Below are 13,357 nucleotides of genomic sequence, written 5' to 3'. Positions count from 1 at the left end.
TGAAGTTCTTCATTAAAATAGAAATAATAGCTGGGTAGTGATAGTACATATTTTTAGTCCCAGCACTTTGGAGGTAGAGGCAGGGGGATCTCTAAGTTTGAGGCCAACCTGTCCTACAAAGTCAGGTCCAGGACAGCCTGTGACCACATGGAGAAACCTTGTTTTAAAACAACAATAACAACGATAATAACAATAATAAATAATGTGAACTTAAACTAACAAAAACCAGGAAACTATGAAACAAAACAGGAGTTTATTCCACATAGACACCTAGTAGAAATGTTTATCCATTCATTTGAAAAAGAACTTACCACAGACAGAAAATCATAGACAGGAGTTTATCCTACATAGTCAGCTAGTAGAAAAGCTTATCAATTCATTTGAGGAAGAACTTCTTGCCACAGACAGAAAATCTCACTGAACTGGGTACAAGTATAGTGCCACAATTCATGAAAATACAAAGCTGCAGAGGAGTCACCTAATTACTTAGAGTTAAAATTCCTCAAAAAATGGGAACAATGCATACCCTACTTATTTTAAGTATTAAAATGAGCACATATGTAAAGCTATAGTCCATAATAGGGACATAGAGTTTCCTCACAAGTCTTTTTATACGGACACAGGCATGCCAAATAGCTTCATATTTGTTAGGACCCTTTCGAAGAATTCTTCTCAATATTATAACACAAACTTGAGTTTCAAAGTTGCAAACTACAAAAGTATCTCCCGGAGAAAGGTTCCCACCAACAACCAGATCTGACAGGTCAATATTCTTTTACATGAACACGGTATAGTCAAAGCAAAGAAGAGAAATAAGTTAGTAAGGAACATGAAAGTCTTTCTGCCAAGAAAAAGCAGCAGGTACAAGGGAGTGGGTCTCATATTGTCTAGTTTATGAAGCACTGATAGTATAAGACAAGTTATGAGAGCATTATTTAAGTTTGGTGTAGCAAGATTTATGCAAGCCTAGGCCTACCACCACAAAGTTTGATTTTCAATTTGATAAGCATTTCTATTGTAAGAATAAGGAAGAGTTTTGGTGTGTCTACAATTTTATCAGTGATGTGTGAACCAACTTGAGGAGTGCCACTGAATATGTGTATTCTCACACCTTCCATGTGTCCCTCAAATCTCTCTCTTTACTTCTCCAGTGAGTTCCAGATTTGGGTATTCAAAGCCTTTTCCTTGGTATCCCATTTACACATCAAATGTAATATTATTAAAGCTACATTATTTTTCACTAGAGACAGCAGAATTTCTTTCTTCCTAAAATACTTAATAACAATAACCACCAAATTTTCAGGTAAGAAAATAAACTGGAGGCAAAATCTTTCTTATGTCATATTAGAAACTCAACCTGTCCATTCTTATCACTCTTGTCACTAGGCCAGAAATTCCCTTTTTCTCTTTGCATATTTGTCTAAGAGAGTAATTAGTACATAGAAGACCTTCAAAATATGTAAAAATTAAATCAGTCATATCTGAATACAAACATTTAATCATAGTACATAAGTTGTATCAACTGAAATTGTAAAAACATTTTTGGTGTGGTGTGGTGTGTGTGTGTGTGTGTAAATTGCTGATCATTTAAAAATTTGTGGTTTAGTCCCTCAGACTTACAAAGCTTGGTAGCAACCCAAGTGTCTAATTCAGGAAGTCTTTTCTTGTTCTAAATAAAGCGGCTGAACTCTTGCCTTCCTAGCCACCAATGCAAACTACCAACTCTCTACACCAAAATAGAATCTGAACTTACTTTGTATTCATTGAGAACTTTCCTTCTCTAGAAGCCACTGTCCTTTAACTGATGCCCTTCTTAAATAACCTATTGAATTTTCATTCATTTATCTATTTTTATTGGTTTAGTTTGATTAAAGATTATATTAGTAATACATTTTTAATAAAATCCAACCAGCCGCCAATAATAAAATAAAACTCTCCCCTTCTAATTTCTTTCCAATTTTCCATAATCTCTACTACCAAAAGAAAGGTCAGAGATATTCATCGTACATTCAATACTTGTAGTCATAGCTTTTTGAATATTCACAGAAATATATAGGAGGCTGAATGCCACTGGAAAAATTATCCATGCTTCCTGCTGTCTTCTGGCTGAACACTCTCCCAGTCCATCATTATTAGATACAAGGAAACATCACTGGCTTATTTTCCTTTGTCAAAAAGAAAAGGAATTTTAAAAAAGAATATTAAAAATACCTGCAACCATCACTAAAAGAAATGGAACAGAAAGCATCAATTTTGCAGTAGATGGTACTGATTTGGAAGATGAGTATTCTTGCTCATTGATGTTCTAATGAAGTTTTCATGAGTTGCCTGGCTAAACATACTAGACAGCATGGAAGGGTTGTTTTACTGTAATGAGGGTTGGATTGTGAAGGGGTCTTTGAAGATAGAAAGTCTTACAGGCCAGAGGAAGTAAGTTTTATTTTGAAAGACATCTTTTTAAATTTTCAATTCCCCTAATGCAGAATACATCTATCTTGTAAAATAACTTTGGTGCTTGAAAATAAAGCTAGTGTTAATAAGCAAGTTCAAAACTATAGCAAAAAAGTATTGTTCAAAAAGATAAATTACATACATATTCAGCTACCTTGTAGGGCTCCCCAAAAAGATCAAAGCCTGAAGAAAAGAGATCGTCTTCTTGTTGAACTTCTTGACTTCTCCGTTCCCACTCCCTTTTTTTAAGTGCACTACGGTCCTGTTCATAGTGACTGGCATGTAAAGGAAAAGACAAACAGAAAAACATAATTAGCCATGAAGAAATTTAGATCTCACTTGTTATTCCTAGGAAGAAAAAAAATCAAGCCAAAGTTACCCAACTTAGTGCTGCATAGAGAACAGAGAATTCTTTTCTTTATATGTACTTACTTTAAAAATAAGGAAGAACCCAGAAATTTGTTCATTAGAAGTTGTACCTCTGTCCATGCAAGTATGTAAAGTACTTATGTACTGTAATTTTTTATTATTAGGTATATAACACTTTTCAAAACTAGTCTACTACACAGAGGTTTGTTGAATTAAGATTGCAACATTTTGTCAACCACCTGGGGCCATGAATGCACATATGCCACATAATATGAAGGAAACAAATGATTAAAGCATAGATTCTTAGGTAAACTGGAAATCTTTCCAATGCATGTACCATATTTTAAAGTTCATGGGTGAGTTTAAGTACATTAAGCCATCTTATGTGGAGGTACACACATGCAAATACTAAATTATTTAAATACTTATATTCCTTTGTGTTTGGCTGTTCTTGTTATGATTTTTTTTGTTCGTTTCACAATTGAAAGGGAGCCATTTGGAAAAACTATTTAGAAAATAAAGGGCCTAGTGTCAGAGAGGGAGGACAGGTGAGCATAGGGGTCAAGACTGGACTTGTTTAACCCACAGAAACAGCTGACCTGACCTAGGGGGAGCTCTTGAACCCCAGACCGATGGCTGGGAATCCAGCATGGGACTGATCCAGACCCCCTGAATGTGGGTGTCAGTGAGGAGGCCTACGCAATCTATGGGGCCTTGGGTAGTAGACCAATATTTATCCCTGACATACAAATGGACTTTGAGTGCCCATCCCACAATGAGAGATACTCTCTCACCCTGGGCTCTGGGGAGAGGATCTAGGCCCTGCCCTGGATGAAATGACAGACTATGGACACCCCCATGGAGGGTCTCACTCTCCCTGGAGAAAGGAGTGGGGATTGGGGAAGGGTCGATGGGAGTTTGGTGGGAGGTTGTGGGAGAGGGGAAGGACAGGGAGAAGGAGCTGGGATTGATATGTGAAGCAACCTTGTTTCTATTTTATATTTAAAAATAAGAAAGACTTAAAAAAAAGAAAAGAAGGGGACTAGCTGAAACAACAAGCAATCGAATATCAATGAAAGAGCTATGTGGCAAGCATTGAATGGACTTGAAATAAATCTTTTTTAAAGAGACTATGGATAAGAGTTTTACCAAATTTCAGATTTTTCCACTGAAATATTGAAAGCTTCCAGACATTTAAGATCTAGTCTGGGATTTTGGGGGTTGCAGATTAGAATGTTTCCATATTAAAAACGTATTTTCTGTGTCATGTAATACTTCAAATTAAATTCTAAATCTGCATTATTTACAATAAAAACTGAATATCCCTAACATAAGTACCTGAAACTCAAAATTCTCCCAAATCTGAAAATTTAAAGTGCCTATATGATGCTACAAATGGAAAAGTTCCACATTTAATAGCATGTGAAAGGTTAGAGTTAAAATGCAGATATACTAAATACATTCTCTAAAATTTCCTTCACATTAGGAGCATAAGATTCATAGTAACATAAAATAAACTCCCTGTTTAGATTTGGGTGTTTTCCAGAAGATATCTATTATAAACATGAGAGGCACAAGTACAGCTAGCTTAGTAAAATATGCCCACTGTTACAATAGTTACATGGGTGTTATAGGAGTAATGAACTACTTTCTGGTTGGGTTTAAATCTCAGTCCTCAGGACAAAACCTGTAACTGGATAGGTCATAGGCCCAGAGGATACCCTAATTCTATTATCATTCTATTGGGCACTATGTGGAACTGCCCCTGTGTTTTTAATCTTCATACTTACATCATGGTAAAACTCTCAACCCTCATCAGAAAAAATTACTTTTGCAGTATATGGCAAGTAAACCACAACTGACAAAATGCAGATAATAAGATGTTGTTGAGCTCTCAGTTCTAAGTGGCACACCTATATCACATACTTCCCACCACACAAGACTCAGGGATCATTTTAGAAGAGTGGATAGAAAGATTCTAAAAGCCAGAGATGGTAGGCACATGCTGATTATTTACCAAATATTACAGCACGCAGTAACCAATAGCAAATATGACTTCACGCATATGACCTGCAAAAGTTACATCCAAATAAAATCACAGAATGGATGGTAAATAGGCTCATGAAGTTCCCCCCTCCATGCCCCAATACACACATATGAAAAGCTACTGGCAGATGATGACACTTTGGGGAGGAAGAGCCAATTTTCTTAGGGATGTAGCCCCTGATAGGCTACCTATGTTTTAATAGATTGCCCTACAACCACACACATTTAATGAATTTAATTTAAAAATGAGCACATGAAACTGGGAGGGAAAAGTTTTGGTGCGGGATAGGAAAGAAACTGAGGGAAGGGAATATGGGGTCGATTTGACCAAAGCATTGTATGCATATATGAAATTTTCAATTAAAAAGAGCCAGGATTAGTGATACAGGCCTTTGTCACAACATTCAAAAGGCAGAGAGGCATGTGGATCTGTGGTGGTTTGAATAAGAATGGCACCCATTAGCTCGGGTATTTGAATGCTTAGTCTTAAGGGAGTGGCAGTACTTGAAAAGAATTAGGAAGTATGGCCTTGTTGGAGGAAGTGTGCTACTGACAGTGAGTTTTGAGGTTTCAAAAGCTGAAGCCAGGCCCAGTGCCTTTCTCCTCATACTGACTGTGGATTCAGATGTAGAACTCTTAGCTTCTTTGCCAGCTTCGTGTCTGCATGAGTGCTACCATGGTCTCCTCCATGGTAACAATGGACTAAACTACTAAAATTGTAAGCAACTCTCAACTTATAAGAGTTTCTTTGCTGATTTGGAATTAAGCAGCCATAGCACCGACTTCAGTCATTTTACTGTGACATGACACTGTACCCTTAATACTACAAATAGACACAGGTAATGAAAGCTCATCAGTTTGTCAAAAATGTAAGAAAATCAGGCCCTGAGATGGTTATTGAATAACAATTTAAAGTAGTATTTAGCATTGAAGAAGTAGGATGATTTTTGCAATAGAGAAGGACATTAATTTCTTTGTTTTCTATAACAGATGATTTTCAACAGAAAAGCAAAAACTGAAGTCTCTTGCTTCTGAGTAAATGTGAGCAAGGTGTCAGTTACCTAGCTATCTGCTCACTTTTTGCACCTGACATCTCAAAATGACAAGCCCATAGATCACATTTAATTCTTCCATGAGGAGAACTGAAGCGCTTTGGTCTCTTGGCTTTGCAAACTGCTTTCTTTTACCTCTGAGGGAAAGACATAATTAAAACCCTAAAGGAAAAAAATGAAAGAGGGAAGAAAAGGAAATGTGCTTCAACTTGCATGACAGCCCTTCAAGCGGCCAGCACTAAAGGCACTTTATGAGTTTAGCCCTAGCTTTGATTTGCTAGGAGGCTCTTGGCTGCATTTTCTATCAGTTCATTAGCTACCAAATTCCAGATGCAAATTTGAATAGCAGATTGAGTGTGCACACGGGTGTTATCTGTTGCAGGCAAAACTGCTTGCTGCATTTTTTAACACATCTGACAAAGAACAGTTAATTCTCATATATCTGGTGAGAAAGAATTTAGTCTCCATAGAGGTCCACTGCTCTTGGATGGCAACCAACTAAGTCCAACTTTTTTCGTTTCCAGCTCAGCATGGTGTTGTATTGAAAGGTTCACATGGCGAAGTTTAATGAGGAATGAACTATATGGTGATAAGGTCTTCAGTGTATAACGTCACTGATTTCTGACTGAAACCAACATTACTAATTTGAAGCACCAGCTAATTAAAACCACAGCTATGTATTTAGCCTCTTGTTATACCTACTGCAGTTTATAATTATGAGGACCTCTTTATCTACTCAATTAAAGTTCTGACAAATCAGGCATTTGAACCTGTGAACCCTTCAAAGACTGCAAAGAAAGTCGGTCTGTCCCCTGAGGATTTGATGTATCTTTATTCCTGGACTTTTTTTCCTGTGGGGGAGCTTCTGTGGAACTCACAAAGAAACCTCAAGCCAGAAATGGGTTAATCATCATATTGATGGACAATCTAAGTTTATTCAAGGAGTCGAGGACAGGGTGAGTCAGCCTCATCAACACAAAAAACCTTCATCCTATTGAATGGTTCAGCCCCAAATCTCAACTGATTACCACCCAACTCTTATCAAGTTAGAATCTTCTTCCTACATTTCCTCCTAGATATAATGGCATTTGTCATATCAGTATAACATAAATCCTATGGCCACTGAAAACCAAATATACTCCTTGGGTAGTGAATCAAAGGCTTATGCCTACCTCTCTTATGTTTGGGGATCCTTATGTCAGCTATTAGGAAAAGGCAGGAAGAAGTGGATCCTAGCTAAGCATCTGCAAAACACTCTCATACATGGCAAGATGATCAGAAGACTCTTTCTCTCTCATAGAGGTTTGTAGATCTACTGTCATATTACCCACCTCTATTCCTCCCAGGCATACAGTAGTACATAAAATCCATCCATTTATGCAGGAGATAACTAGAATAAGAGGAGCTTCCCTAAACTTTCATTAAGGAGTGTAATCAGGAAAGGCCCTAGCTAGACTTCTTTCCACCATTGTGTGGAAGTAATTTCTTCTTTCTCTTACATACTGTCCTAATCTTGTCCTTAAATCTGATCTCAAATGTATGTAACTCTCATCTTGTACATTAGAAGCCCCAGGTCCATTTGTGGGGCAATAAAACCCAGGGCACATGTAGAATCAATGAGATCTAGAAAGTTCAATTCTGCCATATCCATTAGCTCACAGTGGTAGCTCCTTCGGTCTGCGATGCAGACTTATCTTTTAGAACAGGGGCACTTAGGCACGAAGACATTTTAGCAATCATCTAGTTGTGTCAGCCTCATTTTACAGATGAGGAAATTTAACTAATAAAGGAAATGGGCTTCACAGCAGGTTCCAGGCAAAAAATCAGACGTTCAAACCTACATTTTCACATTTCTAAACTAGCTTTCTCCACTACTCAAGGTTTGACCCTCCTGTTTCCAGCATACTCAAGAATAAATATGAATCTTATTTGTATGCATTGGTCAACTTTCCTTAGAATTGCATTGTATTAGAAACTTCCAACAGGGAAATGCATTAGAATTTAATTTGTATTTGAGTACAGGAAACAAATATCTTTTTTATAACAAAATGTACAGAACTGAAAGTGATTATAAAAATTTACAGCATCTGTGGGAAAAGACTGAGATGGGTAAAATAAACATTAAATTAAGTCTGATTAGCTTGAATATTTTATGAACTTTAGTAACCACTGTTTACTTATTTTGACTATTTTACAAAGATATTCGTGGGAACATTGAGAACACTAATATTTTAAAATATTTAAAATACGGTAAGCAAAAATACTGATATCTAATATGGGACTGACTGTGTTCTAGTAGAACAGCACTATGCACCTGTATCCTAATATCTTTTAGTTGCTTAGAGAAATGAGTCAATGAGAATTCTTCGGTTCCCTTTAATCTTTACTTGGTAAGATAATATGTTCACCAATACTACCAGAAATTATAGTGGAAGAAGCTTAGTGTTCCACTGTAGAATACCTTCTGAAGATGGAAACAAAGATATTCTTTATCCAGAAAGCCTGTATAAGTACTCTCTAGGGAGAGCAAGCAGACTTCTTCAGAGTCAACTGTCTGTATAGGTACTCTCTAGGGAGAGCAAGCAGACTTCTTCAGAGTCAACTGTCTGGCTTACTTCCACGTCACCTGCTAGCCTTCCTTTTCTCTTACTCATCTCTTGTTTCTTCCTTTCATTTTATTTTTTAAATTTTTTATTTAATATGAAACAAGCTTATTTTACATGTCAATTCCAGTTCCCTCTCCCTCCCCTCCTCCCCTGCCCTGCCCTCTAATGACCCCCTATCCCATCCCCTTTATGCTTCCCAGGGAGGGTGAGGCCTTCCATGGGGATCTTCAAAGTCTGTCATATCATTTGGAGCAGGGCCAAGACCCTCCCCCGTGTATCTAGACTGAGAGAGTATCTCTCTATGTGGAATGGGCTCACAAAGTCCATTTGCATGCTAAGGATAAATACTGATCCACTACCAGAGGCCCCATAGATTGCCTAGGCCTCCTAACTGACACCCACATTCAGGGAGTCTGGATTGGTTCTATGCTGGTTTCCCAGATATCAGTCTGGTGGGTCTATGAGATCCCCCTTGTTTGGGTCAGCTATTTCTGTGGGTTTCTCCAGCCTGGTCTTGACCTTTTGCTTATCAGTTCTCCCTCTCTGTAACTGTATTTCAGGAGTTTGAGTTAAACACAATTCATATATTGTGCAATTTCATCCAGTTAAAGTGCATAGTTCAGTGACATTTAATATAGTCACTGAGTTTACATCTTAAGAAGGCTCAAATGACACATTTTAATAGTTTAACTAGCATTCTATATGCTTCCCTTTAGACTTTTTACTTCTTAATGTCAGAAGCTTTTACTTCCTTCCCCACAACCCAGGAACAAACACAAAGAAGTTTCTGAATATATGTAAGCAATGAGAAATGCAGAGGTTACAAGGAAATTGTAGATTATTCTATCTGAAAATAGCCTGTGAGGAACCTTGGGAACTCCCAATGAAACCAGGCTATTGTTAAGGATTTTGGTTATCCTCCACAAAAAATGAAAATAAGGTCTTATTGCTTAAGACAACACATCTACATTATTCATTGAATACTGAGAAATTGAGCTGGTGATTACATAAAACCCTCATGTCTGTGGACTAGTGTTTATGGTACTGGAAGTTAGTCTGAACACTGCTAAAAGAGAAAGCTAAACAGCAACCCAGATCCAATCCCTGTGATTGACAAAGGTGTCCTGCCTGCAAGATGTGCTAGTACAATAGAGGCCAAAACTTGTGGAAATAAAACACTATATGCTTAAATTTAAGGCCCACCCCATCTCCAACACTGCTTGGGTGGCCAAGATCCTGAGACTAGATAGGCCAGAGACCTAGGGGAAAATCAAATACTACTGCTCTGCTATAGGGATGCTCTGCTAAAGGAGCATGGAAAAGACTCTTAATGACATTCTGCTGTACTCACAGATCAATACCTTACTTTTATCATAATAAAAGCTTCCTCCTGCAGCAGATGTGAACCAATACAGAGAACCACAACCAGATAACATGAAGAGAGTGAGAGACCTTAGAACACTCGGCCCTAAATAGGATATCTCCACATAAACCCTCCCTTAGGGCTCAGGGAATGCTTTGGATTAGGAGGCAAGAAGAATATAAGAGCCAGAGGGGATAGAGGGACACCAAGGAATTAAGGACTTCAAGATATAACACATGTGAACTCACAGAACCTCAAACAACTCACAGAGTCTCAAACAACTCTAAAGGGTAGACCCCCATGCCCAGTAGTAGATACATGAGAAACAGAAAAGGAATTCAATGGCATCTTTGGAAGTTATTTGTGTCATTAGTCAGGGTATTTATTTGTTTGTTTGTTGCTTGTATGTTTGTGTATTTTCTGTTCTAAAATTTAATTATTTTAAATATTTATTCATTTGTCTTACAAGCCTTGGTGTATATATTACAGTTTCTGGTTTTGTGTTTTTATGGGATCCTTAGGTGTGTGGCTTTGCATCTATATGTATGTGTTTATTAGATTTTTGTCTAGCTATTTTTCTTCTGTTTGTTTTCTCTTATTCTGATTTGGTTTTGCATTATCTGATTTTATTATTTTTTTAATATGACTTGTCCTAGTTAGTTTCCATTGCGTTGACAAGACACCATGACCATGGCAACTCTTACAAAGGAAAATATTTCATTGGGTGGCTCACTTACAGTTCAGAGGTTTAGTTCATTATCATGATGGTGGAACATGGATGCATGCAAGCAGACATTGTGCTAGAGAAGGATCTGAGAGTTCTTACATCTTGACTCACAGGCAACATATAGTGGTCTAAGATCCTGGGCATGGCTTCAGCATATATGAGATCTCAAAGCCCACCTCCACAATGACCCAATTCCTCCATCAAGGCCCTACCTACTTCAACAAAGCTACACCTTGTAATAGTGTTACTCCCTTTAAGAACAATTTTACTTTAAACCACCACATGTCTGTTTCCTACTGAGAGACAGAAAGGAGTAAATGGGAGGTGAGGAGAATCTCAGAGGGGGTGAGGAAGGTAAAATCATAATCAGAATACAATGTATGAAAAATATTTCCATTAAAAGAAAAATATAAAAAAGCAAATATTCAATTTGAAGTCTGACTCTTCATTAGTCTGTCTTCCAATATTTATTAAATAAACTTCTTGAAACAGATTGCAGTCTACTCAGAGATGCACAACTAGTCAGTGTGCAGAGAATAAGATATTATAGATTTCTCTCAATTCTAAGCATCTATGCCTCCAAAAACAAGTGCAGCTACATTAGTAAAAACAAAAATCACTAAAGTTTACGTCACACACCACATCCCACACACTAATAGTGAGAGACTTAAATACCCCCCTCCCACAATTGGGACAGGTCTGCCACAGAAATTTAACAGAGAAATAAGAAAACTAACAGATGTTAAGGCTCAAATGTAGTTAACAGACATCTATAGAATATTCTACCAAAACTCAAAAGAATATACCTTCTTCTCAGAACCTCATGGAACCTTCTCTAAAACTGAAGACACACTGAGTAGCAAATCAAACATCAATAGATACCAAAAAATTGAATAACACCCTGTATTTAATCAGATCACCATGGCTGAAAGTTAGAATTCAACAACAACATTAATTGCAGAAAACCTACAAACTCATGAAAATTGAACAATGCTCAATTGAATCATCACTGGGTCAAGGAATAAACAAAAAAAGAAATTTAAAACTTTCTAGAATTCAACAAAAATGAAGGTATAACATACCCAAACTTATGTAACACTATGAAAGCAGTGCTAAGAAGAAAGTTCATAGCACTAAGTTCTTTCATAAAGAACATGGAGAAATCTCACACTAGCGACTTAACAGCACATCTGCAATCTCTAGAGCAAAAAGAAACTAGCTCACCCAGGAGGAATAGACAACATGAAGCAAAGAATCAGTGAAACAAAGAGTTGGATCTTTGAGAAAATCAACAAGATAGACAAACCCTTAGCCAACCAAACTAGCCAAAAGGCAGAAAGAAAATATCCAATTAAGAAAATCAGAAATGAAAAGGGGGGAATAACAATGGATACTGAGGAAACCCATAGAAAACCTTTAAATTGGAAAATTTAAAGGAGTCAGGGGGAGAGGGAGAAGGGGATGGAGAATAAATTTTAAAAAAGATGTTATGAACGTCTCAGGTCTAAATGGTACATACTCTCTTCTCTAAGGCTTACATGACGTCATGAAAGGAGGAAGAAAAACTGTAGGAGCTGTAATTAATAGGCGTCTGCAGCAAAAGAAATATTTACCAGACATGACAGATCTGTTACTTACATGAACTCATTGTGTACCAGACCTACTCAAGATTAACACAGCCAAAATCCCAGAATAAACAGGGAAGGGCTCATGACCTCCAGTCTATCTGAGAAGCTAATGACTGCTGATGATCAATAAGTGAAGGAGAATCAGTTTTCTTCCGAGATGTAGTTGGTAGGAAATTACCCATTTTTTAAAGAAGAGAACATGAAGTTAGGAGGACAAAGTGATAGTGAGGGAATGTCAGAAAAATTGGAGGATCAGATTTGATTAAATCCTATTATATGTAGATATAAAATTCTCAAACTGTAAAATTTTTAAAAGCATAGCATGCGGTTTAGGTTATGGATAAAATTATTTTGACTGGTCTACCAAAACTCAAACCTTATATAGTTAACAGCCTCACAAATAACATCATTTCTAGAAAAAATACAAAATATTAAAACTGCAATGATAGTAAAAACATCTACAAAGACTAAAACTCTAAAAGCAAGCAAACAGAAATCAGACATTCATTAAAGGAACACTTTTGTTTTTACTGGGAAGAAAGCTTCAATGGGTGCTACCCACTGAAGATCCCAGATGGGCTCTTTCACTTATGAGATGCTTGATCAATAGTAAATCACTTAATGTTCATAAGCTTGTGCTTCCTCATGCATAAAATAGGAATACTTTTCATTCTCTCTTCATTCAGTTAGTCCAAATGTTGAGCAAGATAGTGATTGTGAAAGGGTTCTGTGCACTATTGATGGTTGATCTCAGTTAATGGACAACATCACTGGCAGTTTGATGATGCTCTATGTTTACCAAACTACATATTTTCTACATATTCCCTTTGCAATGACATCTGGACAATTGGTAAGATGGGGATATACTACCTATGTATTAAAATGTAATCTTTCAAATATCAGTACCAAATGATAATTAAATTAAGTGAATTCACAACTTGCTATTAACCTAAATTTTTACATAATGTAAATATTAGTTATTTTTTCTCTAACTTGGTTATCTTGTTTGACTGTCCATAAAAATAAGCCAGGAGTAATGTTTTCAAGCTTTCATGCAAAAGTCACACATTAGATCAATTATCTTATTCTTCAGTGTGAGTCTAAGGAATTTCACA

The 13,357-nt window shown here is 36.9% G+C and overlaps 1 protein-coding gene across 3 annotated transcripts in view; it reads right to left on the bottom strand.

Moving 5' to 3' along the window:
• The window catches only part of Aff2 (AF4/FMR2 family member 2), a 514,115-nt gene that overhangs the window by 342,539 nt on the left and 158,219 nt on the right, over positions 1 to 13,357 (bottom strand). For 2 of the 3 annotated variants that reach the window (XM_005085893.4, XM_040744698.1), the window contains exon 2: positions 2,594 to 2,726. In XM_005085893.4, the coding sequence (XP_005085950.1) occupies positions 2,594 to 2,726 (133 nt within the window). The remainder of the gene's footprint in view (positions 1 to 2,593; positions 2,727 to 13,357) is intronic. The other variant, XM_013125099.3, reaches the window with a different exon arrangement.

The sequence above is a fragment of the Mesocricetus auratus genome, unplaced genomic scaffold, assembly GCF_017639785.1.
Source record: "Mesocricetus auratus isolate SY011 unplaced genomic scaffold, BCM_Maur_2.0 Super-Scaffold_100003, whole genome shotgun sequence".
Classification (NCBI taxonomy): Eukaryota; Metazoa; Chordata; class Mammalia; order Rodentia; family Cricetidae; genus Mesocricetus; species Mesocricetus auratus.
The sequence above is the reverse complement of the archived record's forward strand: the minus strand, read 5'-3'. Positions and strand labels throughout refer to the sequence as shown.